Source organism: Peromyscus maniculatus, chromosome 11, assembly GCF_049852395.1.
Source record: "Peromyscus maniculatus bairdii isolate BWxNUB_F1_BW_parent chromosome 11, HU_Pman_BW_mat_3.1, whole genome shotgun sequence".
Taxonomy (NCBI): domain Eukaryota; kingdom Metazoa; phylum Chordata; class Mammalia; order Rodentia; family Cricetidae; genus Peromyscus; species Peromyscus maniculatus.
The window spans coordinates 73,296,602-73,324,275 of NC_134862.1; the positions used below are offsets into that span (position 1 = coordinate 73,296,602).

The following is a 27,674-nucleotide window of genomic DNA, read 5'->3' on the forward strand; positions in this document are numbered from 1 at the left end:
TCTGCACTCATTGCAAAGAAGGCTGAAAGTACTTCAGTATTCCACCTATAGCAAGGAAAGTGATATACAGGTTCACTAGGTTCCCAAAACTCAAGGAAAGGAGGCCTATGATGGCTTGTGTTTGGAATTTAGGTGACTATATATTTAATAGACCAGAAATTCTCAAGAGTTTTTGGTCTCAGCCCTTGTTATCGAGAGCTTTTGATTTGGGTGGGTTAGAACTACTGATATTATCAGATAGTAGAATTTTTAAACATAACACACAAACACACATTCTTTTAGCCTACAAACTGATGATGATGATGATGACATCATCACACACTATCCAGCCTCTGGGGTGAACAAGGGAATGAAGTCTTCCTATCATCCCTTGAAAAGACTGTGAAAAATGTCAACACCTCGCATTTTTGCAAATTGAGCCACTCACTCATTTTGGTATATTCACTCATGCAGCTTGATCTGCTGTGACATTAGGACAGAGTGAGCCTGTGAGTCTAACAAAAGTCACGCAGAGGCGATGAAAGCAAGCACTGGGGATTCCCATCATGTTTCGCCCTTGAAAACAGACAGTGCTTATTATCTCTGTGTTTTGTTTTAGTGAAGAAATGTTAATGGTTGTTTTAGTGATTCTAGACACTAAACAATTGAGTTTGTAGAAGGAATTACAGGACGAAAAGTCAGGTCGAGATCGCCCTCACCAACAGCAGATTTTACCAGTCTGAGAGGGGAATCTCAAGATCACTGTGACCAGGGGTTCAGAAGGGTCTGCAGTCCATGGTCTGAGCCAAGGGTTTTGTAGCCAAGGGTAGGGAAGGGGAGTGCATGGGGAATTGAGCCGCCTGTCTGGGTAAGATATTTTTCTTTAAATGGTGAGGTAGGAGATTGGTTATGAAACCTCCCAGTGTGGGGTTGGGGGCAAGCTGCTTTTACTTTTGCAACCTCGGGGAATTTCGTGAGCTGTGCGCTCCCTGGAATTTGTGGAGCCTTGGTCTTTAGGGGGATTTCCTTTACATAGGATACACTGTAGTTAATTGTTCTTTATATCCTGGGAACAAAAACAGTGATGAAATAAAGCAAAAACCTCTTGCTGGCTAGCTCGCTCGCTCTCGTTTTCTTTCGGTCTGCAACAATAAAAAATAAAATAATTATAAGCTTAACTCTCCAGCTTGAGTCTTTCTAAGGCAGAGGAATACAATGTTTAAAAAGAACAAAAAAGAAAAAGAAAAAAAGAAAAAGCTGTTGGAGGCAAGGGATTGCATTTTCCCGCCTCAAGGTTAAAGATATGCAGGCCTGTGTCACTAGGTCTCCCGGGAGGAGGACCGACTAGACATCAGAGTGCTGGCGGATGATTAAGAAGGCTCACCGGGCTGCGGAAGCGCACATCCGGGGATCCCGCTCAAAGGAGCGTTCCGGACGCGTGATCGGCAAACGCCAGGTGACGGAGCCGACTCGGGGGTGTATGGGGAGCTGGCACGTGGGATCCCGCCACCGTATCCAGACGCGATCCCGACCTGTCGGGCGTCGGAGAGACCCTCACGTCAGAGGGCTGGCACACCGCCCGGGGAGCCACTGACCACCGGGGGAAGCAGAGACGTGGGCCGTGATTGGCTGTGGCGAGGGGGGCGGTTCCAGAGGGCGTGGCTCGTGCGCGCCCTGCGGCGGGCTAGGCGGCCGGTGGGGCCTGGCGCGGAGCAGACCTGGGAAAGGGCGAGCGGCGGGAGGGAGGCGGCTGCAGGCGGCCGGGGCTCGCAGCAGCCTGACCCTGGCGCGGGGCGGTGTCGCGCGCGGTTCCAGGTCCCCGCGCGGGGCCGCGGCTGGAGCGAGCTCCAGTTGGCCGAGAGGAAGGAGGGGATCGGCTCGGCGTCCACCAGCCCCTGGAGCCCAGGATGGATGTGCCGGCCCGGGTGTCCCGACGCGCGGCGGCGGCGGCGGCCACTATGCTTCTGCGGACGGCCCGCATCCCTCGCGAGTGCTGGTTCCTGCCCACCGCGCTGCTCTGCGCCTACGGCTTCTTCGCTAACCTTCGGCCGTCCGAGCCCTTCCTCACGCCCTACCTGCTGGGGCCGGACAAGAACCTGACCCAGAGAGAGGTAGGCGCGGCGGGAGGGCGGGCGGGCGGGCGAGCTGGGAGGCCGAGCGGGAAGCGTGTTTGCGGAGGGCCTGCGGCGGAGCCCCCGAGCAGGCTGCGCAGATAGCTGATCTCTTTTCTGCTCGCTTGGAAAAGCACTTCGTGCTCTGCGTTGCCTTACTCTTGAGTTTCTAGCGCTGACATTCCGTGCGGGACTGAGCAAAAGGGGCCGCAGCCCGCGCGTGCACGTTTGTGCCAGGCCCTATGTGAATAGGGCTGGATGGTGGCATAATCCAGCTCTGCCCGGACACGTCCTGCAGGAGCTGCCGGGGACAGGGGGCAGTGAATGCATTAAAAACAAAAAACAGTAAGCTCTACTTTGGATAGATTATATACATACATAACCCATGTATATGTGTGTATACAAATGTATGTTTACATACACACAAGTGTGTATCTATTGGACACATACACGCAGTGTGTATATATATACACATATATATGTACACACACATATATATATACACAAGTGTGTGCGTGTGTATAAGGTGGCGCTGCTTTTGTGAAAAGGTTTCCGTTTTCCTTTCCTTGACTTTGTTTACCTTTAACAGATAGATATACTTTATCCCATAAGGACAGGACAGGACAGTAGTACGCCATCGGAATTGGGCTTGTTTTATTAGGCGAGATTGTGTTCAAAGATACCCTGCCTGCTCTGAAGTCCATCTCTGGGATGAAAACAGATGGTATCACATAATTGGCACTGAGTTTTTCTTGTCTTGTGAAATTGTTGCTTCACCTACAGCTTTTGTTACTTACCTGCATGTGAAGGTTTTGTGGCCTTGAGTACCCATGGTCCATGATCAAGAACTCCTGCACATTCATTTACTCAAGGACTTGTAAACATAGCACCTCAGAAGTGGGTAGTGGACTTTACAAATGTGCCTAACTCTTCCTACTAAGACACATTATCCCAGCCCTTGGTTTTGGCAGAAGAATATATAGACTGAGAAAGAAATGGAACTGTTCTACCCCATACTCTTTTCCTCGAGTACAAAAGAGGGTGAAAGCTGGGGGCTGGTGTCTTTGAGCTCCTGTCAGCCAAGTGGACACTGGGTAATTGTCCCCTTTTCCCTACACCTCTTTCCTTCCTTACCACCCTGCTTCCCTGCCTGAGTTGCTGTAAAATATTACCCCCATTTAAACCTTCCTGGTATTGCCAGTCATCATCTCTTTTGAGGAGCAGCTAACCCAATACTCCGCATGACAGGTCAGAGCAAGAGGTGGCACTTCAAGAGTCACTTCAGACTGGCAGGCTAGAATTACTCCGGTGTGTTGCTGCAGTGTGCCTTTATTCAAGGTCAGCTGGGAAAGAATTGAGAGTCCGTGTTGATTCCCAGATTCTTTGATAGTTAGCAAGTGCAGCAGACTTCTACCCCAGTGTTAACTGTGTTTCCTGGTCGTATGGGTCACTTCACAGTTACTCATTATCCGTATGCATTTGGTACCAGAAAAAGGAAAAGACAAAGGCTTCTGATCAGAGTGATTTTCCAAGAAGAACATTACCACATAGTTAGAAGAAAGTGTGATGCTGGAGACCCAGAGCAACCACTGAACCTGAGGTGTAGACCCCGCGGCAGACGTGACTCTGCGTGTGAGCTGATCTGTATGTACAGTGTGCACTGACAGAAGCATGTGAGGAGAAGCACGCTCTTGGTTTTGATCTTTGAAAGCTGATCTCTTTTGTCACGGGCCCCGGACTGAGAGCTGCCGTGTGCTGTCAGTCACATGCTCTGCCTTAGCAGAAGGCCTTACGTGTGCTTAGGAGGGTATATGGGGCTGGGCCCAGTAAATACTTGTCTATTGTGTAACAACACAAGGATGCTTCTCGGTGCAAATTAGCGGAGGCAAGGGGATTTGAACAGGAATCTCGTGGCCTGGTGCGCGGGGGGTATGGGAATGATGGCGGATTCTGTTGGTTATGCCGGTGCTGCCCTTCATTCCCCAGGAGACTCCTACATTCACAACAGAAACCTAGCAGCTGCACTAGAACCACTGCTGTCCTTCAGGAATGAGTGCTTGCTCTCAGCAATGGGCATTTATGATTTTTAGTCAAAGTAAACCCCAGGTTGTAGTCAGTGGCATTTGTACTGAAGTGTGTATTTTCCCCGTGAAGACTTCAGACGTGCCAACCTGGATCATCGTAAATAGTGCTAAGATTACCTAAGACCCAAGGGCAGAATTTCCTCGCTCCATTTGCATTTTAAAGATTTTTTTTATAGAATTTTAGAAAGAGTATTAATTTTTATAAAGTTACCACTTTAAAAGCTGATGCAGGTTATAGTTGGACTATATCCCAGTCGTGAAAAACCAAACATTAATAAAGCTGTTTATTTATTTTCTGGTGCGAGGGGCTGAATCCAGGGCTCCTTCTGCGTGCTGTGCAAGCACAATACTGAGCAGTATTTCCAGGCTTTTTTTTTCAATTTTGTATTTGCATGCATGTCTGTGTGAGTGTTTGTGATGTGTGTAGGAGCCTGTGGAGGCCAGAGGAAGGATGCTGGATCCCCTGTAGCTGGAGTTACAGGAGGATGCGAGCCAACTAACAGAGGTGCTGGGAAACGAGCTCCAGTCCTCTGGACGAGCAGCAGGTTCTCTAACCACTGAGCCATCTCTCTAGTCCCATTGACCATTTTGTAGGGATGTTCTTATTAAGTTGCCCAGAGTATTCCTACACTTGTTATCCTCATGTCTCAGCCTACTAGGTGGCTGAGATTACAAGCATTTCCCACCGTACCCAACGGTGATTTTATCTCTTCTTGGCAGCACATGGTTTTGATGTGTACTGCTTTTCTTTGACTTTTAAAATCATTCCACACACTCTGCTTGGTACTCTGAGGGAACCTGGTAGATTCCTTTGCCCCTTTAGTACACCCAGGCTTCATTCATTTACCAATCCTGAATCTAGCATATTCACCAACTCACGCATGGTCCAATTCTCAAATGCATGGTCTCTGCTTACAATAATCTGTGTGTGTGTGTGTGTGTGTGTGTGTGTGTGTGTGTGTGTGTGTGTGTGTGTGTGTGTGTTTTCTTTTAGTGTCTTCTTTACCTTTCTGGGCCCACTATGTTTTCAGTTTCCATCTTTAAATATGTGTATACACATGCTTCTTATTTGGTTCAGAGCTCTCAAAGCTGAAGGTTCATTTTATTCTTTTTTGTCACCTCTACAGAGATTAAGTAGTGTTATATAAATATGTGTTCATTAAGTAGGACAACAGAACTATTGACACTATTTTCTTAAGTCTAGAACTGAATAATTTACTTAACTGTGACATATATCTCAGAAGAAAATGAAGACACACAAGTTCTGCCCAAAGTTGTGAAAGACACTTTGAATAGAGCAAATTAATTCCTTTTGATCACATGGCAGATTTCACCTGAGATGAGAAGTTAGTTATGGACAATTAATAAGGGTATGTAATTTATATATTTTTATCTGTGAGATGTTGCCCTTCAACAGCCAACATATCTATTATAGGAATGTTTTCTGGTGTTAGGACTTCTCTACCAGAAATGTTTAAAAAGAATGTCCTTTGAGACCCAGTCCTGGAGATTATGTGGTCTTGATCTCTTGAGAAATCCCTGTCATGGTACATCCCCAGAGATGATAAAACTCCTGCAGGTATTAGAAGTAAATTTAGGACATTCTGAATCAATACCAGTTTTCTAATTGAAGAAAGTAGATGTTTTGGTGGGGTGGATTGGGGATATCTGGTTTAGATCTTCTCTCTGCTAATCCTGACTGTGGTAACTTTGTATAATTCAACATTCTCTAACACCAACTTTCCGTTTTGTAAAATAGCAATGATAAAGCATTTACTTCTTAGGATTGTTTGAATTAACTGGAAATAATTGAGGCAAAGTTCACAGCATTGTATGTGGGATACTCTCAGAGATGTGCTGCTCTGGTGTTGATAATGGGAGAGGAGTATTTTTTTTTTTCTTGTTTGATGTTCCTTGTAGGAGAAAAACAGGTCTCTTAATTAGAGGGAGTTAAAGAGAACCCATCTTGTCTCCATGTTCCACCCGCCCCATCCCTTACCATATTTAGTTGATATCACAAGGCTGGTAGTATTACTTTCCCTCATCTTCAATTATCTAAATTGTGGGTTTGTGTTAGTGTAGTGTTAACCTCATAAGTGTTATTTATTTTGAAACAAGGTCTTACTATGTTACCAAACTGGCTTCAAACCAGTTAGTGGTCCTCTTGCCTCAGTCTACAGGCGTGCGCCACCACACCCTTTAAATTGATAAAGGATAGGACTTATACAATGAAACTTTGGCAGTTAATCACTTAAGGACAGCTACTGCTGAAAGTTACATGTCTAAACATAAGCAGTATTACTAGAGTGAACAGTTGAGCAAAACTTGGGAACAAAAGAAGGTGGGTGCCGTGCCGAAGGAAGCAGTAGAGAAAAATTGTAAAACTTTTTATTAGCTTAGTAATTGTATGTATTCGTGTATTAATTCAACACATGCATACAGGATACGGGGATCAGAACAACTAGCATTCACCTCTCCACCATTTCCTTATTCTTGGAGCCTTTCCAGTTACTCATAAACTCTGTAATCAGTTGTTGTTGACTACAGTCATTCCAGAGCATGATGGAATGACTGTCCCAACTGAGCTCTGACCTGTCACCTATCCGCACTCCATCTATCTTCAACTACAGCCGGAGGTAATCACCGTTCTCTATTTATATTGGCTTGTTTGGGCTTTCATGGATGAGCGTGAACGTGCAGCATTTGTCTTTCTGTGTCTGGACGATTTAACCTAAAATATATCATCTGATTCCACCCATGTTGCTACAGGTGACAGGGTTTCCTTCTTCTGTATGGTCCAGTAATAACTCATTGTGCACCTAGACCGCAGTTTAAGGATTGTTGGCCAATAGCTTCTTGGTAGGGAAGGACATGTTAGGGACCTATGAAGGCGCAGAAACATGCTGAGTCACACAGGAGACTGGCAAACTTTAGAAGACGCAAAGGAGAGCAGTATCTGGAAGTACAGGGGCAAGGGGGAGCTGGGAGTTGTTTACTGGAACACAAGTGAAAATATCTGTAGGGAAGGCTTCTTGCCTCACCTCACAGCTTTCTCTCAAGGTTGCCTTGATAAGGGAGACAAAGACACTTTGTTTCTCATTTGTTAGAATTTGCACACTTTGACAAAGAATCCCTTCTACAGTTCTTAATTATGATTAGGCAAATTTCTGGGCCACTCTGGTCTGCATAGCAAGTTCCAGATCAGTCATGACAACTGCGTAGCTAGCATCCTGACTCCAAGAACCCAAAGCAGCAACGACAAAACAGAAGCACCAAAAGCTGGGTGACATAAGCCTTTAGGACATTGCTAGGTGGTGAGCTCCTTATAAAAGGACATTTTCAGGAATTATTGTTATCTGGAGAATGAGGTTCATGCCTAACTGGTTCTAGTTCATATAGTCCAATAGCCTATTTTCAACTCACTCGTCTTCTAGTTTTCAGACCTGTGAAAAAGTCGAGTAAATAATTGATTATGTAATCCTTCATTTAATCCTCGCACAGACAGTCCAATAGTGCAGGTTTTATCCTCTTGTGCTGGTGACAAAGATGAATTCTGAGGGGAACTGAGAAACTTAACCTATCCACTGCCCCCTATTTACAGTTAGTAAGCTTGCCTTTTCAATTTTACGATCCTATTAGAACAGTCCTCATTTAATGTGTTATATTCTGGATTTCGATTTTGACCTTTTCCTGAGCTAGCAATGACATTTTGTTGTAATGCCAGGCATAGCAGTGAGTCACGGTTCCCTTTCAGCGATTCATTCATGAGGGAAAATAACCAACACTCTACAGAATACTGTGCTGCCGAATGTAGGTGTGTATATTAAATACGTTTTTTTAAATTTGTGTGTGGTGTGTGTTTATGTTTTCAGGAATGAGAGGTGGTACATTTAGCCTGAAGTAAACATAGGATGTCTTCCCCAGTCAGTCTCACCTTTTTTTGAGACAGATTCTCTCACTGAACTCATAGCTCACCAATTTGGCTATGTCAGCTAACTGGCCAGCAAGCCCCAGGGCCTCTCCTGTCTCTTCCTCACCAGTGCTAAGATTCCAGGCAGGTGCCTCTGTGCCCAGCTTTTTACCTGGGCATTGGGGATCAGAACTCGGGTCTCCATGCTTGCATGACAAGTACACTTTACCAGCTGAACCGTCTCCCCAGCCCAAATACAGTTTTTGATTTCTGTTCAGCTGATAGCAAGTTTATTAGCACTTACCCATCCAGAGTTGAAGAACAGCTCTTGTTTATACAGGTAACGAAACTAAAATTCCAGGTGCAGTCTTTCTCATTTAAAATACATTTTAAAGACTATTTTTATAGCATCCCAATTTAAAATTGTGCATAAAAAAGAAAGTAGCAATAAGTTCCAGTTAACCTTATGTCATATAAATCAAAATAGCTAAAGTGAGGATTCTGTGTTCCTACTATAAAGAAATGATAAATGTTTAAGATAATTAACCTAAGAATATCCTGAGTTGGGTATTGCATAGTGTATTCATGTACCAAGAAACGCTGTATCTCAAAATATGTACAACTATATAAATTATTTTTTTGATTTAGGAAAAGAAAAATAAAACACCCAAAACTTACATTTTATTTCATGTTACAAATGAGTAAGAAGGATACATGTTGCCTATAATTTTACCACCAAGGGAGAGTTATTCCACCAAGGCATAGGACAGATGTACTATTTTCTTCTATCCCCGAAAGAGCAAACTTAAAATTCGAGAAACCTCACTACACACTGATGTTAGAGGGGTGGCCCATAATGCATTGCCCATGCTTCAGTGGATGGCCCTATTTCCGTACCTACGTACATATAAGCAGTACTAGTTGGACTCTGGGTCATAGAAGAGGAGGAAATAATGAAGTTGGTGGGGTTAGTCTCAAAGGAATTGAAGAGGAGGAATAGATATGGAAATACTTTGTATAAAATTACAAAAGAACTAATAATAATAATAGTAAATTTAACAGATAAGAGTTGACAATGATCTCATTTTCAAAGCATTTATTGGTCCTTGAGTCTTCCAAACAGTATACTGGCTATTAAATTATACAGATGAATGCTGGGTCCACCTCTCAGAACCTTTGAAGGAGCTGGGCATGAGTGAGATAGAAAATGCCTACCACCTCAGCAGCTGGGAAGATCTAAAGTTCAGACTAGTTTGATCTCCATAGTGCATTTGAGTCTAGCCTGGGCTGCATAGTAAGACTCCTGATGGAAAGGATTTTATTATGACAGAATAATGGGTGGGGCTAGGAAAGGCTCTTCAGATAGTTATCTGAACTTACTGCAGCCGGTGTTTCTTGGGTTGCTAAGGGAATGTTGGTAGGTGGGTTTGTACGAGGGAATTTTTGTGACTTGTTGGGTCTTTCGATCACTCATGAGCTTCTATTCTCTCCTTACCAGGTCTTCAATGAAATTTACCCAGTCTGGACCTACTCTTACCTGGTGCTGCTATTCCCTGTGTTCCTTGCCACAGACTACCTCCGTTACAAGCCTGTCATCCTGCTTCAGGGACTCAGCCTTATTGTTACATGGTTCATGCTGCTCTATGCCCAAGGACTGCTGGCCATTCAGTTCTTGGAATTCTTCTATGGCATCGCCACAGCCACTGAAATTGCCTATTACTCCTACATCTACAGTGTGGTCGACCTCGGCATGTACCAGAAAGTCACAAGTTACTGTAGAAGTGCCACCTTGGTGGGCTTCACAGTGGGCTCGGTCCTGGGGCAAATCCTCGTCTCAGTGGCAGGCTGGTCACTGTTCAGCCTGAACGTCATCTCCCTCACCTGCGTTTCTGTTGCTTTCGCTGTGGCCTGGTTTCTGCCCATGCCACAGAAGAGCCTCTTCTTTCACCACATTCCTGCCTCCTGTCACGGAGTGAATGGCATCAAGGTACAGAATGGTAGCATCGTTACTGATGCCCCAGCATCTAACCACCTTCCCGGATGGGAGGACATTGAGTCAAAAATCCCTCTAAATTTAGATGAACCTCCTGTGGAGGAAACGGTGAGTTTAGCCTTAAATTTGCAGTTGCCGTTCTGGGCCTTGGCTAATGGCAGTGACAGACAAGCAAGCCCATTTCATTGGTTCATTCATTCATTAAGATGCAACTGATTGGTGTAAGGGGTCACCAATGTATTCTCCCCTAGAGTGCCTGATTCTCAAAGTCAGGCTGACCTAGCATTACTTAGCATGGCAGAGGTGTCTTGGGGCTGTGTCTCCATTTTTGTATCCCTACTGCTTGGTATATATAAAGAAACCACTCAGGGGGGAAATATATATATATATATATATATATATATATATACATATATACATATATATATGTATATATGTATATATATATATATATATTTAATGAGTATCTGAAATGATTCCGTTGGTGATTTGTGTCTACTTTGTAGCTTCTGAATTGAAACTCAAAGTACTTAAAGATAAAAACTTATTTTCCTTTTCTATGCTAGAAGTGATACATGTTATTTTTTCAAATAATGCTTATTGTTTTGTTACAGAAGGGCAGTAAATGAATGATAGGAAGAGAATAACAGAAAATCGCAAGACATGATTATAATGCTCTTTCTTAGAAGAGGGGGTCCATCACTTAATCCACCCTATGTGTTCTTTGTAACCAGAAAGATGAATTTACTCCCCAGTTTATATTCTTAATATGAAAGGGGTGTGTGTGTGTGTGTGTGTGTGTGTGTGTGTGTGTGTGTGTGTGAGAGAGAGAGAGAGAGAGAGAGAGAGAGAGAGAGAGAGAGAGAGAGAGAGAAGGAGGTGAGGGAGGGAAGGAGGTGAGGGAGGGAAGGAGGGAGAGAGAGATTGATTGATTGATTGATTGATTGATTGATTGATTGATTGATTCTACAGTGGAAACTTCGGATAGTGAATGATTTGCCTAAGGTCATGTCATTGCAAACAGTGAAGTCAGGATCAAAACTCCTAGTATCTTCAAAGCTCATGTCCTTGACAACACATTGTTGTTCTTTTCATATATATATATATATATATATATATATATATATATATATATATATCTCACTTGAAATAAGCAGTTGGTTTTCACAAAGGAAAAAAAAACCCTTGAGATAGAAAACTGAGTTTGCATGGTTGCCTGCCCAGTTCCTGCCGAGGTGTTTGAGCTCTTTCCATTTGCTGCGTAGGAGCCCAAGGCAGACCGGCTGCGTGTGCTGAAGGTCCTGTGGAACGACTTCTTGATCTGTTACTCTTCCCGCCCTCTGCTCTGCTGGTCCGTGTGGTGGGCCCTCTCCACCTGCGGCTATTTTCAAGTGGTGAACTACACCCAGGGATTGTGGGAGAAGGTGATGCCATCTCAGAGTGCTGTTATCTACAATGGCGGTGTGGAGGCTGTTTCAACCTTGCTGGGTAAGCGGTGAGGAAGCGTGGGAGAGTCCGCAGGCAGTCCAGCCAACCATGATCAGCTTTACTCACGCTGCCCAAATTTGAAGTAGCCCAAAGGAAGGGTTTGTTTTGAGCTCCGATTTTCTAATTTAAGAGAAAACTTGGATGTCGTCAAGTGGTAGTAGGCTATGACTGACAAACACGTTGGGGGAAGTGGAATGCACTAATTTTCTAGATAGTTTTCTTCGCTTGTCCATGTTCCACCTACCCATGTTGACTGAGAGTTTGAGAACAGTATACTATAGTTTGTGACAGTAGCTTATGTCTGATGAGTGTCAATATGTACCGAACACTGTTCTGTAGACAACATGTATATTTGTTGTATTCCAAAATTCCCAAGATGGTTGCAGTTATTGTTGTCATTTTACATTGGAAATTTTGGACATGTTAATAATTTGCCTAAGATCACATAAATGGTAGATAGTGAGGTAAAGATTGGGACTCGGGCATGGTGGCTTCAGAGCCTGTGTCCTTGAGAACACATTCTGTTGTCCTTCTTTGATTTGTTGCCCTGATTCATAAGGTTGTTGGAAGAGTCTACGTAACAGCTATAAGCACCTGCTGACTATGGCTGGCACCCAGACAGCACTCCTGTATTGTGTGTAGCTTTCAGCGGCGGCGGCGGCAGCATTTCACTAAAGGGAGGAGAAGCAGTTTCACATACACTAGATTGCTTCTTGGTCTGAAGGACCAAGACTCACCCAGCCATGGTGCCACAGCAGATGCAGTGATTTTCTGTGACTCTAGCCTGTGCATCAGGCCAAGCAGTTGTCTCCTTAGCGACATCCCTGGGTCTGCGTCCTTTTCCATCTAATTGCCACGTACCCTGACTGAGTCTCATCTCAGAGGCACCGTGCTGTCCCACCAAGTTCAGAATTCTCTGCTTGAGTTTCAAGGAACTCCATAGTCTTGAGCTCCGTAAATTACAAGTTTAAAGATTGTAATAAAATAACTGCGTTTTCAATGTGTTGAACTAGAGTGTGTTTCGTCAGTAACTAGATTCCTTTTTTCTTTGTTTTGTAGGTGCTAGTGCTGTGTTTGCAGTTGGCTATATAAAAATATCTTGGTCAACGTGGGGAGAAATGACGTTATTCCTGTGTTCTCTCCTGATCGCTGCCGCAGTGTATATCATGGACACTGTGGGGAACATCTGGGTGTGCTATGCATCCTACGTTGTCTTCAGAATCATCTACATGGTTCTCATCACCATAGCAACGTATGTATCTTCACTCAGAGAAGTATTAGGAAAAGCTATGGAAAGATAAACTCAGATTTCTTTATAAACCAAAAAAAATTAAAATTTCTATTTAAAAGAGGCAAATGGGAGCACACACTATATTGTAGTTATTATAAATTTTTTCCTCAGGAGTATTTTGGCAAAATTTGTTTGTTCTCTTGTGTTTTTATCCTGCGATTTTTATAAGGTTTGTATCATACAGTAACAATACACTTCACGTTGTTGGAGAGGTCATTAGCAGTGGAAAGAAGGGGCTGTGTTCACATTTAAAGTGAAAACATGTAACAGCTGAGGAAGAGGTCATTGTACTCTAGCATTGTTTTTCCTTTCTCAGTTTTCAGATTGCTGCAAACCTCAGCATGGAGCGTTACGCCCTCGTGTTTGGTGTGAACACCTTCATTGCCCTGGTATTGCAGACTCTGCTCACTCTAATTGTGGTGGATGCCAAGGGCCTTGGCTTAGAAATTACCACACAGGTGAGATCTCTTCATTGACACCAGAAAGGGTCTGAAAGGACGGGGGTGGAGCGTGTTTTATGACAACAACACTCTGAGCAGATCCAAAGCAAGTGTTCTTTGCCGTGGAGGTTGTTGCGATCATCTTTTTGATGAGGGCCTAGAGCAGTGGTTCTCAACATGTGGGTCGAGACCTCTTTGAGGAAAAATGACCTTTTCACAGGGGTCAAGTATCAGATATCCTGCATATCAGATATTTACATTATGATTCATAACAGTAGCAAAATTACAGTTATAACATAGCAATGAAAATAATTTTGTGGTTGGAGGTCATCACAACATGGGGAACTGTGTTAAAGGGTCGCATAGCGTTAGGAAGGTGAGAACCACTGACCTAGAGCAATTAACTAGCCTGGAGGGACTGTTTTAGCTGAGATAATATTGATTCTTTCCAGGCTTAGCCTGTTTACCTCCTCCTTCATTGTCATTCTTTTCTGTCTTTTCCTCTGTTTTTCTGGTAAGGGAACTCAGGGCCTCAAACATGCTAGGCATATGCTCTTCTGCCGAACTAGAGCCCCAGCTTATTTTTTTGTTTTATGTGTGGGTTTTGCCTACATGTATGTCTATGTACCACATGCATGCTTAGTGCCTTGAAGCCAGAAGAGGATGTTTGGTCCCCTAGAGCTAGAGTTACAGATCATTGGGTTCCACCATGTGGACCCAGGTTCTCTGGAAAAGCAGCCAGTGCTCTTAACTTCTAAGCCATCTCTCCGGCCCCTTATTCTTAATCTGTACACCTGATGTACTATATGAGATGTCCTGCTTCATGGTACCTCAGAGCTCTTTAAGACCCCTTCCTCCTTTGTATAAAGTAACCTTCACCCAAATACCAAGTTAATGACTTACTGTTGATAAGTATTATGATTCTCAACATGTGACCTATTGAGAAAACATTTATGCAGACACTCAAAGAATGGCTGTTTTCATCCATTCTAGAATCACTGTAAATGACCTTATGTATTATAATTTTACAGTGTAGATAGAGTTTGTGGGCATACTCAGTAAAGTAAGCAGCTGAATCAGGAAGTAACTGTCTCCACATCCAGCCAAGTGGTTTCTTTTCCTTTTTCCTGAATTCCCATTATTACTTAATACTTCACACTTACACACGAATTTTCCTAGATACCGAGACTTAACATGTTAGTGTTAAAATGAATTTTGTTTTCATTAAGCAATCTACAAGAGAAATAAAACTAGTAAGTACTTGTACTGAGTGTTTCTCTTCCTCGGTTCTCCTATAGACTAGGGAGTTGTCAATACTAGGTATCAAGGAAATGACTTTGGGAGGTATTAAAGGATTTGTCTAAGATTAAACAGTCAAGAACAGTGTGGTGGAGAGGATTTAAGTCTGCGTTTTAGCCTAAAAGCTATTCTTGGGTAGAGAACAGAGATTCATCCTGCCCATTTTGTGAGGAAGATTACCAGACCATTATAGTTAAAGAAATGTGAGTGACATTTAGTGTGGAAATTTAAGAGCACATTATCAGAAAAATGGCTTACTTATGCAGAGTAAGTAAGTAGAGTCCATTTTGTGGACTGTATGAAACTGGCTGCCATGAGTCATTAACACCTTTCCTATGAAAATATAGACATATTTTAAAGAATATTTTAAAGAAATATGACTATATTTTCATAGGAAAGGTGTTAATGAAACTGAAACTGGCTCAGACTTAGGACCACACTCTTGTACCTGAACCTGGTTTGTAACTATTTAATAAGTTATTTTAAGAAGAAAAAAAAATGAAGATGTTCTCACACACACACACACACACACACAGAGAGAGAGAGAGAGAGAGAGAGAGAGAGAGAGAGAGAGAGAGAGAGAGAGAGAGAGAGAGAGAGAGAGAGAGAGAGAATAGTCAAATAAGGGTCTTCTAAAAAATTCTATAGTGCAATATTCTTGGCCTTATAGTGCCCTCTCCTGGTGGGGAATAAAAGTTCTTGATCTCTTAGGCATACTCACCCATTATTATTGTGAGGATACAGATCTAACCCTAACCCTTCCCTTAGAGCAATGACAGCACTAACAACAGCAGAAATCGTGTCTGTGGCATTAGCATTGTGCTAGCAGACCTTTGTGTACATGACCTTGTTCACTTCTTCCAGCAAGCTTTGTAAAAATCGTTTAAAATTCCACTTTTTAAATTAGGCCAAGACTCTGAGATTAAGTATATAGAGTTACAGGCCTATGGGAGCCTATGGGAGCCAACCAGCATGGGTGCTGGGATCCAAACTCTACTTCTCATGTTTGAGTAGCAAGTGCTATTCATTTTGAGCCCTCTCTCCAGCCCCAAGGTTAAATACCTTCATGTAGGTTACATCTAGAAAGAGACATGAGGTCAGGATTCAAACTCAGACTTCACTGCTATCCTGCTAGACTGCTTCCGGGTCTTCATTATCTGGCACATGTGTAAGCATGGGATGTTTCTGAAGTTGAATGGAGAAACTCTAGACATACTTTAACTGTGTAGAGTACATGTACATGTATGTAATGAAACAACTCATCTCTAATTGGTAATTTTATGAATGACTGCTCTCCTCTCTTGTAGTTCCTGATTTACGCCAGTTACTTTGCAGCCATCTCCGTGGTTTTCCTGGCTAACGGTGCATTTGGTGTTATAAAGAAATGCAGAAAGAAGGAAGATCCCAACCCCAGCCCTCAAGCAACCACTTCCTAACCTGCTGCTCAAGTGCTTCTGCTTCCACGCCAGGACTCTGCCCAGCAACTGCCTGGATGGATCAAAACTCTTTCTTTATGGTTCAGATAAATATTTATGAATGTGTATTTCATGGCTTCAAAGCAGCTACTCAATTAATACCTTGTATTCCTGGAGTTAATATAATACTGTTGAGAGAAGCCAAAACTGAAGCTTTTTTCATGGATTGTTTATGAGCATCAATTTAAGAATGACTTTTTCTAATAGACAAGAAAAAAAAAAAAAAGAAGAATTTGATTTTGGAAACCAAGTAATCAAGAGTGATCAAGTGGGATGTCTGCTGTTTCCTTGGTTAGCGTGTGAGTGTGATATTTGAGTCATGTGGTGGGGTCGGGCCTTCAGAGACCACAGGATGATATAAGTCAGATGTGCATTCCGCCAGCACTTGCCCCATCCAACGTCATTCTCCTTTCAGTGTTACTCGTGGGCGTGTGTTTCTGCAGATGGAACGGTTCCTCACTGGCAATATTTGCTCCGGACTAATGTTCTGTCTTCTAAGGAGTGTCATTTCTAAGTTTATTTTTTAAATTCATTGTATGAATGTTCTTGGTTCCCATTTTGACCATTATGTATTTTTGGAAACTTTCTTTAGAAGTACATTTCTGCATTATTCATATGCTTCCCAGAGAAGCTCATTTCATTAGAAAAGGCAAATTTTAAAGCCTGCTGCTAATCTAAATGGGGAGAGCTAGCTAACCACAGAACTCATGGTAGGTTTGCTTGTCTTTAATACTTCAGTATGAAGGACTCGTAATTCCAAGTGAAAAAGTCATTTACAGGGTAGAGATACAGGCAGCCCATTTTATATTTGCACACCCTTTTATTTCCAAAATAAAAGTAACTCTTTTCCTTTGAAACAACTTCATTCCCCTATGCCTTTCATGTTATCTTGGCTTTCGTATCCAAGATGAAAATGTCAGTAAGAATGGAATTATTCTAAGGCCTTTTTCATTAACTGAGCCTCTTTTTAATTATTGTATTGGAGCTGGAACTAGGGTAGACTTGATCCCTGCATTCTGGACCTTAAACCTGCCTTTATTCCTAAGGTTAGATCATCTTGAGAGATACTTAAAATTTGTTCCGTTTCCTCGTTACTTGAAGAATGATGTTCTATGTGCTATTATTTGTGAGACCTGAAGACTATTTCAAAGCCAACTTTGTTGCCTTATTGTGCAGAGACTCTAGGTAGGTGCTTTTAACTAGTGTTGACTGTCTAAGAACAGAATAGCTAAACAGTGTTATTAATATTAAGACTGCAACACCTGGGCCGGGATAATGTTCCATAGTAGAGAGCTTGACCAGTGTTTGGAAGACCCTTGCTCAAGCACTAGCACTAAGAAGACAGTACCACAGAACTGACATAGAAGAAATAAAGGTAATAATAGGTCATTCCGTGCGCCTTCCTTTACAGCTGGGGAGAGGAAAAGAACGCTAAGGAGGAGAGGGAGGACTAAGGACTCCAGTTTTACATTTTGTTCACCCTCCGCACACCTTTCCTTTTAGCTCCATAGGAAGTTGATTGCCCAGAAACACAAAGTACTGTGTTTGAGAAAATTTTATTCTTTGTCTTTAAATATCATGTATTGTGGTACAATCAAATTGTTCACATTACCAAAGCAACATTTCCTTGGAATTTAATCTACAATTTGTGGCACCCAATCTGACCCTTCTTACCTGTCTAAATCAAGAATATGTTCACATCTTGCTATGTGGCCATATTTGTAGAATGCTGAACCCGATGTGCTGGTTGTACTGTGCACTTTTATGAAGAAGTGAAAATAATTTGTTGTACTTTTTATTCAATTCTGTATAGATTATAAAACTATTTTTATTAAATAAATATTTTACAGTATGTTTTCCCTTTTTACTCAAAATTATTTTGAGTTCATTTTTTGAAAGGAGCTTTACATCTATAAATCTCCTAAAGGCTTTCCTAGGACAACACTCATTGAAAGTTCGGCCATCTCACTTTCCCAGGTAACCCTCGGTCGCCCCGTTAACTCTTCCACAGCTGTGTGACCCTTTCCACTCTTCCCCGGGCATCTGTTGCAGCACCGACTGCGACGCTGGCTTCTCTACATCTCTCGTAGCTCTTTAAAGCATTCTCCTCTTCAGAAACTGAAACAGTCTCCAGTCCCTTTGCTAGCAGCTCAGAATTTGAAATTAAGGAAATCAAAGCCAAGACTGGAAATCTTGTTTTGAAACTCCATGGCCTCTTGGTTCCACCCCAGAGTATTCTGATACCCAGAGAGGCACCTTTGTTACACCAACTGCAAGACCAAATTAATCTCATCACCAAGCCAGTCTCATTGTGCAGCATCCAAAGGAAGAGTTTCCTTCTAGAGCCTGCTTGGTAGGGCCTTTCATTATCGCCAAAGGACCAGGGCATCTTTCATGCAAAGATTTCAGGTAATAGTTTCTGCCACTGGGCTTTCTTCCCATGTATCTTAGCTGGCTTTCATATTTATAAGCCTTTGAGCAAGGACTGTGTCTTATTTTTGTCATTTGTTGCACAACAAATATCCTGGTACTACATGAATGTTGAATTATACAAATGGTATTTGATAGACTCAGCCACCTGACGATACAATAATTGGCTAAATGCCCAACATTCTTTTAAGAAGGATGTCTTCATAAAATGTTAAGATTAAAATGACAGTGTTGGGTATACTGGACACTTCAAAGTGTTGTGTTTGAATGGTAAAGCTAGATGATATCTATTTCTTTTACTCATGACATCCTTATAGATAATGTCTTCCATTTCTTTAGCTCATTATCCTCAGAGGTGAACATTACTGATTCGTCCATTTTCTTCAGTAACGCTGTCAGGTGGGTTTTAAGTATTTGGTTTGCACTCTACAGAGCTTCTGCTTCCTGAGTTGCAAACAAGACGAAACCTCATCGGACTGTTAGGAAGAAATGGGAAAGCACATTTGAAAACAGCTCTGTCACAGGCACTGAGTATGTGGTTGAGAAATGGGCTCCATGGCCCTTGTTTCCATTCACAATTAGTTTGTAGCTATCAACTTCAAAACTACTCTCAAACTGACTGTTTCAGTCAAAATGAAAGTCATTACAAATGATCCATGTTCCTCCTCCTGCTTATCGCTAATTCCTATTTTTCATTACTTCCTGGAATACAAAGAAAAAAAGCCATGGTTCTTACTATTAGATCACAGCCACTACAGATGTCTCTCTTGCCAAAAATGAGTACACATTTCTTGCAGCTTGATTGCTAGCCCTCCCAATCCCCATGTTCTGACAGAGAATTGATAAGAAAGTACTCTGTGCTGTGATCTTGTAAGCCCCTCCCTCTTGAGGCTGCAAGATAAATTTATGGTCCTGCCTAACACCTGCCTCTGTGCCCTCTGGCCGGTATGCTAGGCCAGGCTAGATCATGTGGTGGGAAGCTTGCTTACTCCCTTGAAACCTCTAAGAATCAGAAACCCCCATTTGTTCTCTGGACGCGAAGGGTTTGCGGCTCCCATCATTAGAGTCATTTGATCAGGTTTTCTGGAGATGGGAATGGTAAGTAATGAGGAGGTTCATCTCTAAGTGATGTGATCTGACAGCAGTGAATTAGGTTAATTTTTGAGTAGCTACTGAGATTGCTGGTTGAATAGCCATTGTAATTGGTCCCAGGTAGGTGAGGAGGGCCCTTCTTGATTTACAGCAGTAGAAATAGGAAAGGGGAGTGATTGGAGATTGGTAAATTAACAGTCTACAATGTGTGTTCATATTTAAAAGTGGCTTAGGAAATTGAAATATTTTCCCCTAAATTACATGTCCTAAAGTAGAGAAGCTAAGGCAGTTCTGATGCCCTCTCATATCCTCTTAAGGTGATAGTCATTTCCTTTCCATCCCATTATGGAATATGCAGTAGGGACTAGGGTGGAGGAAGGTAGACCTGGCTAGGAAACAGTTCCATAGACGGGGCGATGCCAGGCTGGGGAAGAGCAAATGTCAGGGGATACACTGAGGATTTCAACACATCCAGAAGAGGAAATGGGCAGCTGGCAGAGAAGTCAGTAGCACTGGGGTCCAGGTCGTGGGGGTGAAGTGAGACAAAGTTACACCAACCCCCAAAGTGAATCTCATTGTCAAATCCCCGCAGCCGAGGCCAGCAGCTGGAGACCGGAACATACCTGATACATGCACAGTGGACTCAGGACTATCCTGGGCCTACTCATGAGTGGCTCATAGCCTCTCTCTCGCTCTAGACTATTTGTGGCTCCCTCCTCCACTGTGGGGGTTCTGACTATCTACTCCAGCCAGACAGCTCAGGCAGGGGAGACAGGACAGCTGGGGTCTGTTAATAAAAGCTCCAGGAATGAGTCAAATTGAGTGTTTTGAAACTTCTCCAAAACCCACCTTGAATGTGAGTGAAAGAAATCTTTGGGGAATGTTGGTTATACACCTCTAGCATTTTAAACTTTCATAGTATGAACCCATACATGGGACCCACCCTATGACATCATTTCTTACCAAATTCTCTCCCTTTAAAATAAGTCAGTCGGGGATGTGGGGGATGACAACAGACATTTCCAAACCATATTCTTACCCACTAAAAATCACAAGGGGAATCATAACTAAAAATAAATAAAAACTCATCCCTCTGCTCAAATATTTGAGTTTGCTCACTTGTTTAATGAGTTTGCACCTTCTCTGTCCCTCTTTGAAATACCAAAGTTTGTGAGTCCACTGTCAATATTCCTTCCAGAATGATCCCCACTCTGAGAACTAACTTCAGATATTCTTGGAGTGCTGACATGAATGGACTATGAGATGTAGATTAGCATTCACAGATCCAGCACCTGAACCAAGAAACCTGATAGTGACATCTTGGCTGTGTCTAGTGCTTAGATGATCAGGAGGCCGTGTTCACAATGAGAAATCGTTCAAGCAACCAGCAAAAGATCGTCCAGCTCCAACAGTTAACTCCTGATTAGGTTTTGGATCCTCAGCTTCCCCCATACAGGTATTTTCTCTGCCTTTCAAGCTCATTGCCTGAGGTGTAAGCCTTGCTTATCCCAAGTCATGCCTTCAAAAAGAGATATGGCTGTGTTGGTGAGCGTGGTGGTGCATGCCTACAACCCCACCATTTGGGAGGCAGAGGCACAAAGGTGGCTGCAAGTTCATGGCCAGCTGGTTTACAGAGTTCAGGGGTACAGAGTGAGACCATGTCCAAAAAGGTAGGCAGGCTAATGGGGAAAAGTCAACCATTAAACCAGGGATAAACAGCTTTGTTTTGGAATGAGAACAGGCAAAAGAGATCCCGAGACTGGAAAACATCAGCTGGGGGTTTGAAACTGTTTCAAGAACGTGGGAGTTGGTTCCACAGGAGAAGGGAACATCAAACACAGCAGGCTGAAAAAGGTTAGTGAGAGGCAGCATGCATTCTAGAGATAGGAGCGTGGAGGAAGCCCACTTCTACACGGTAATTCAAAACGCCTTCAACAGGATTCTTCAGCACTGCAGACAGAGGCCCTTTTCTTTTGGAGCTTGTGAGATGATGACCAAAACATTTTCTCAGGGATGCTTATATGCAGGGAGGGACTTTAGGGTCTTTTAAATGTCTACTGTTAGTGCCCAAAAGAGCTGGAGAAAGCGTCGGGGAGAGAAGGGAAAATAAGAAATGTCGAGGGTGAGATGAAAACCTAGGGGAGAGGTGAACTTGGGGCCAGCGTTTCCAAGGTTACAAGCTGGGGCCTCTTCCTTGTCTGGAAGCTCCTTGCTGTGTCAAAACACAGAAGAAACAACAGAAATGGGGGGTAGATTGTCCTCTCACTCCGCCAGGACGGGCTGGAGGATCCTGAGTTTACATTTTAGACCAAGAAAGATTGTACGAAAGTCCAGCAGCTTATAAAAACCCATTCAGTGCTCTATTGCAGAAATACTGGCTTGCTACTGGGTGTTTCTGATTAATCAGATTGTGAATGTCTAATTATTTCAGAAACATCCAAACGTTGTAATGGGAACAAAACCCCTCCACTAATTCAAACACCTTTAATAAACAAGTTTGCTCCTTGCATAGAGAATGTATTTATTGCTAAAGAGTAATCAGTCTGCCGATTCTGCCGTCTCACAGTGTTTCTTTCCAAAATTTCGACCCTCTTTCATATCTGTTTCACATTAACTCCATGTTTAGTCCAAAAACAAAAATTAAAAGCAGAGACTATATTCAAGAATAACCATTCAACAATAACTGAGTGCTCAGAAATTTGTAATTGTTAGTATTTCTGTTTTCATAGTACTCTACGCTGAAATGATTTTATTTTCTTTTAAGTTCTTTAGGATTTAAAATGATGTCTCCATTCTCCCTTATGCAGGCACCAGGAAAGCACTGTATAATGATACTGACTCTCATCCTATTTGCATATCTCACTGTTCCACTAAGGCTACTCCAGAACAGTGGTCTGGATTCCTGGTATAGTTGACCTGAGTAGCTTTCCTTTTCAAAGTAAACCTATAAATAAATCTCTGTATTAGCATACATAGATTATACAAAACAACGGGTTTCCTTATGACAGTTTCATACAGCACATTGAAACGTTTTCATGATGTACTTCATCACATTCACCTCCCATGATCTTTTCGTATCTTCCTCCCCCGCCACCACCACAATCACTGGTCCCCTTCCTTCCCCCTAACAGCCCCCTTCTACTTTCATGGGTTTTTTTTTTTTCTTTTACTTAAGTCTAAATTCCACATAGGAGGGAAAATACGTGTTAAATTTATCTTCCTGAGTCCGTCTCATTCTACTAATAGGATGACCTCCAGTTCCGCCCATTTTCCTGCAAATAATGTAATTTTGTTCCTCTTTCTACCTGAATAAAACTTCCTTGTGAAGAGATGCCACCTTTTTTTTTTTTTTTTTGCCACTGGTCTATTGATAGACATGAGGCTGATTCCATATGTTAGCTGTAAATAGAAGTGTGACGACAAAGACGTGTGCACAGATATCTTTAGAGTGCGCTGACTTAGGTCCGATTGGTTACACATGCCTAGAATGGTGTAGCTGGACCATTTGATAGTTCTGTTTGCTGGGTTTTGCTATTAGGAACTCTGCACCGATTCCCACAGTGGTTGCACTAATTTGCCTTCTCACTAACAGTGTGTCAGGATTTCTCCACTCTCCCCACACAGTCACATGTGTTGTGTTTCTTCCTGGATGACGGCCAAACCTTCCTGGGGTAAGACAGAATTTCGGTATACTTTTGGTTTGCATTTTCTTGGTAATTAGGAGTGTTAAACCTGTTGGGGTTTTTTGGTTCGTCGGCTTTTGGTTTGTTTTTGTATCTTTATTGGCCATTTGTACTTTTTCTTTGGAGAACTGTCGGATTGTGGACAAGATTATTTGTTTTTTTCTGGGAGAGGTGTTTACTTTTTTGAGTTCCATATACATTCTGGTATTAACACCCTATCAGAAGAGGAGCCGGCAGAGCCAACCAGCCAGCTTGCTGCCAAGCCTGATGATCCGAGTTTGATGCCAGGCACCCATGTGGTAGAAGGAGAGAACCAACACCCACAAGTTATCCTCTGAGCTACACTCACCCCACATGAATGAATCAGCGAATGAATGAATGAGTACATACATGAAGTTCTTAAAGGAAGTATAATTGACAGCGCCCCTTCACTTAGTTTCAGTTTTGCAGCTTTTGAATTTCAGAGCACCCCTTCCCGAGGCACATCCTGCTCTTAACTGCTGGCTCTCCCTTTGCATTTCTACTGGCTTCCTGAAGCTCCTTACGGGTCCTTTCTTCTTTTCCTCACACCTCCACGTTGGAAAAGCTGGGCTTTGTTGGCCTCTTTTCTTCTCACCTCCCCTCCCCCCTCCCACCACACCTGCAAGTGTTATCCTCCCGTAACTGGACTACCCATACACTGATCTCTCCTGACATTTTCCTTCTGTAGTCTTTGCATCTCTGAATTCCAGAAGAGCCAAATGCCTAGTTCCATCTTTATTTGATGGCCTACATAATCAGCACAGAGCCAAAAGGCAAACTTCTGATTTCCATTTACTGATTCTGCTTCTGGCTTTCAGTGAACGGCTGTTCCATCCCGTCATTTACAAAAGCTAAAAGTCTTAAGTCATTCCCGAATCCTCTTTTCTTTCATTCCCCCACCCTGTTAAGAAATCCTATCACATTTTTGCCTGCTACCTTTCCACGTCATCTTAATGCATCAGCTTGGATGAAGTTCCTAGTTCCTACTTGTTGCCTGGGAGTTGTTTAGCGACAACTAGGAAATGGGGTAGAGTCTGGAAAAGGACTGATTTGTTCTGCCCTGCATTTCCTCTGCCCTCGCCGGAGAAGAGAAAAGGAGGGACAGCCATCATAACGCCCTTCTATTTTTTTCAGAACATACTGGGTTCCCTACTCTGTTATGCATTCCACAATGAAATGGGGAGGGACTCACGAGGCCTGCCCCTCTCTGCAGAGCTGGATCTCTCTCTCTGTAGACCAGGCTGACCTCCAACTCACAGAGATCCACCTGACTCTGCCTCCCGAGTGCTGGGATTAAAGGCGTGCGCCACTACCGCCCGGCCTAAAGGTAGCTGTTTTAAAGACTTCTTTTCCCTAATAGAAGCAGAAATATAGCTATAAAAGTTTCAAAATGGATACCTTTGGAGGTATTCATGTTTATACACTTCACTTGTTGAACCTGGAGTTTACTGATTGAGCTAAGCTGGATGGATTGTGAGGCCCAGGATCCTCTTGTATCCACCCACCCAAGGCTGGGGTTACAGGCATGTGCACTACACCTGCATTGTATTGTGAGTGCTGGGGGTCTGAATGCTGGTTCTCAGGCCCCCACAGCAAGCCCTTTACCAGACAAGCCAGCTCTTAGATAAATAAATTCATCACATCCATATTCTAAAGGAGAACGATTCCAACACCTACTTAGATTACAAAGTCTTTATGACCAGAAGAGGAAAGCATCTTCCTTAGCTCGAAGAAGAGCGTCTACGATAGGCCCAAGTCTAACACCAAACTCAATGGTGAGAAATTGGGCTCTGTGCCCTAAGAGCAGGAACAAGACACGGATGTCCACTCTCATCTGAATGATGGGAAGTTTTCCTCGGAGGAGATAGTCAAGGAAGAGCATTCCAGGCAGAGGAAAGATCAAAGATGGGCAGAAAGTAGGTTGTTATAATCAGGGAACAGAGGGGTGGTTAGGGCGGTTGGTACGCAATGAAAGGATGAGATGTGGTGTGAGAAGGCCTCTGATACCTCACCATCTTGGAAGTGAGGTGGGGGTTTGCCTTTTATGCTAATAACACTGAAAAGCTTGGAGGGGTATGGCCTAATTTGTGGTGGTGGTGGTGTTATTTTGAGATAGAGTCTTACTCTGTAGCCCAGGCTAACCTGAAACTCCTGTTCTTCCTGCCTTAGCCTCCCATATGCAGAGATTACAGTCCTGACTCACATATTTAATCACATTCTGGTTGTTGTCAGGGGTTTTTCAGTGTGGCCTTCCATAATCTTGGAACACTTATTCTTTACATTTGGATACCAAAGAAAAGATATGCCCATTTTCAGCAAATGTCAGCCAAAGGCCTTATCATATCTAAGTTTTATAACGAGTTTGATAAATTTGACAATCCATAGAAAATGTGTGTAGCCACTACCGATTTTGGATGTCCAAAGAAGGTAGAAAAACATTGGCTAGAGGACTCAAAGCCAATTTCTAACACATCATTTGGAAACACAGTCTTTCAAAATTAATATTCTCAGGAAAACATGACAGTATTTTCACACTTTAAAAAATAATCTAATGTCACTGTACGAAACCACCTGAAGGGGTCTGCTCATGCCTTTGTTACAGAAAAAGAAAGAGGAAAAAAAGTTGCTGGGTGGCATGCATCTTTCATTTTAGTGACCAGCGGGGAGAGGCAAGCATCTCTCTATGAGTTCCAGGCCAACCATAGGTATAGAGAGAGATCTTGTCTCAAAATAAATGTTATTAAAGGATTTGGGGGTGTGTATGATAGTGGTGGAGCCCTCACCTCGTGCATTTGAAGCCCTGGCTGTGATCTCCAGCAACACAACACACACACACACACACACACACACACACACACACACACACACACACACACACTATTGAAAGTCCTCCTTAAATCATTTGTTTCTCTTAGTAAAAAAGAAAACTGAAAAATCACTTTAAAAATGATTTTATCTTCCTGGTCCCAAGAACCATGTACTGACCTTCCATACCCCCAGCTGATTGTTGAATGTGAAACTCAGAAAACAACCTCTTAGTGTCAGCATTCCAGAACTGCCTTATCTGTGTTAGCAACTCACTGAAACAAAAATGTTGTTTCAAGCAGCCTCTGATTTCAGGAGCATGTTTTAAGCACATGAACATTTTATGGTAGGCCATAATTGTCAATAAATTAAAATGTCATCTTCGTTAGGTGATGTCAACATTAAAGAATATAGGGGAATATGAATAGACAGACTACGAACTTACAAGGATATTTTTTTACCATAACTGAACCAAAGGTAGACCACTGGCTTCCAGGGTGTGTCAGCCTCTACTCTCGAGATGCTAATGAGCAGACAGTGTCCATCTCATCACCACACAACAGTGTTCATAAACCTTGGTAACCTAGCTTCTTCATCTTCTAATTTATTATTAGTTTGCTCTTCTTGTTAGATATTCTTGTCTGAAATGTAAACAAACTTCTATAAATTTGCACATGGAAAAAAAGCTAAACATGCTAAACATACAGACTAGTTTAGTAAATAACACGTTCAACCATATGGATACTTATTTTGAAAGAGAAATTATTCATTAGATGATAAAACTCAACTTATAAACAGAGGGTTTCCTTGTCAATAGTGAAAAACATACAATGTTTGTCACTTTCTCAAAGGATAAACTGAAGTAAATAGTTTTAGTCTCTTAGCTATGGTGATTTATTCTTATTAAATCTTCCACAGTCAAGGGTTGGTCACAGGACTCCTAATCATATATAAGCAAGCTGGAACCTCCCACTAAGAAATCCCTTTAATCTTCTGCCCTACGGGGCCAGGGCCTGCAGTCAAAAGTGCTGAACAAATCTACTACCACGTGGAAGTAATTAGACTGCAAATACCTTTTTCCTTAGTGCATTTGTTTTAAGGAATGTATTGCTGGCATTTGAGCTAGAAGTGAATTTGTGCTGTGCTGTGGGTCAGAGGCAAACTTAAGTCCTCCGGCCTCTGGTGTGACTCACAAGGATAAATCTAAAAAGAATATTTGTGTTTGTTTAATAATTAGGTCAGTTTCATTATATACCTATATTTAGATATGAAATATTTCTGATGTACCATATCATATCATTTAATTTATTCAGCATATGTGATGGTTAACATTGTCAACTAGATTGGATTGAGACATGCATAGGAAATTCGGAGAGCATGGCCCTGGGAACCTCTGTGAGGGTGTTTCCTGGCAAGGAAAAGCCTGCCCTGCATGTGGACAGCTGCAGCAAGCTAGTTTTCTAGATGGAAGAGTGGGTGAAAGGAAGGAAGGAACCATCTAACACAGGGGCGCTCGCTCTCTGCTTTCTGGCTACCACAGGTGAGGAGTTTTTCTCTAACAAACCCTTCTGCT

At 42.6% G+C, this 27,674-nt stretch overlaps 1 protein-coding gene across 2 annotated transcripts; it reads left to right on the top strand.

Annotated features, from left to right (window-relative positions):
• Positions 1 to 1,684: 1,684 nt before the first annotated feature.
• Positions 1,685 to 17,922, top strand: Slc19a2 (solute carrier family 19 member 2). 2 transcript variants are annotated; one of them, XM_042258466.2, is made up of 6 exons: positions 1,685 to 2,090; positions 9,583 to 10,071; positions 11,343 to 11,565; positions 12,625 to 12,817; positions 13,173 to 13,314; positions 15,903 to 17,922. In XM_042258466.2, the coding sequence occupies exons 1-6, from the start codon at positions 1,887 to 1,889 to the stop codon at positions 16,029 to 16,031; spliced, it is 1,380 nt and encodes a 459-aa protein (XP_042114400.2). In that variant the 5' UTR covers positions 1,685 to 1,886; the 3' UTR covers positions 16,032 to 17,922. The 2 variants fall into 2 exon arrangements, with proteins under 2 accessions (XP_042114400.2, XP_042114399.2); XM_042258465.2 differs by having other exon boundaries at positions 1,686 to 2,090; positions 9,583 to 10,185.
• Positions 17,923 to 27,674: the final 9,752 nt, after the last annotated feature.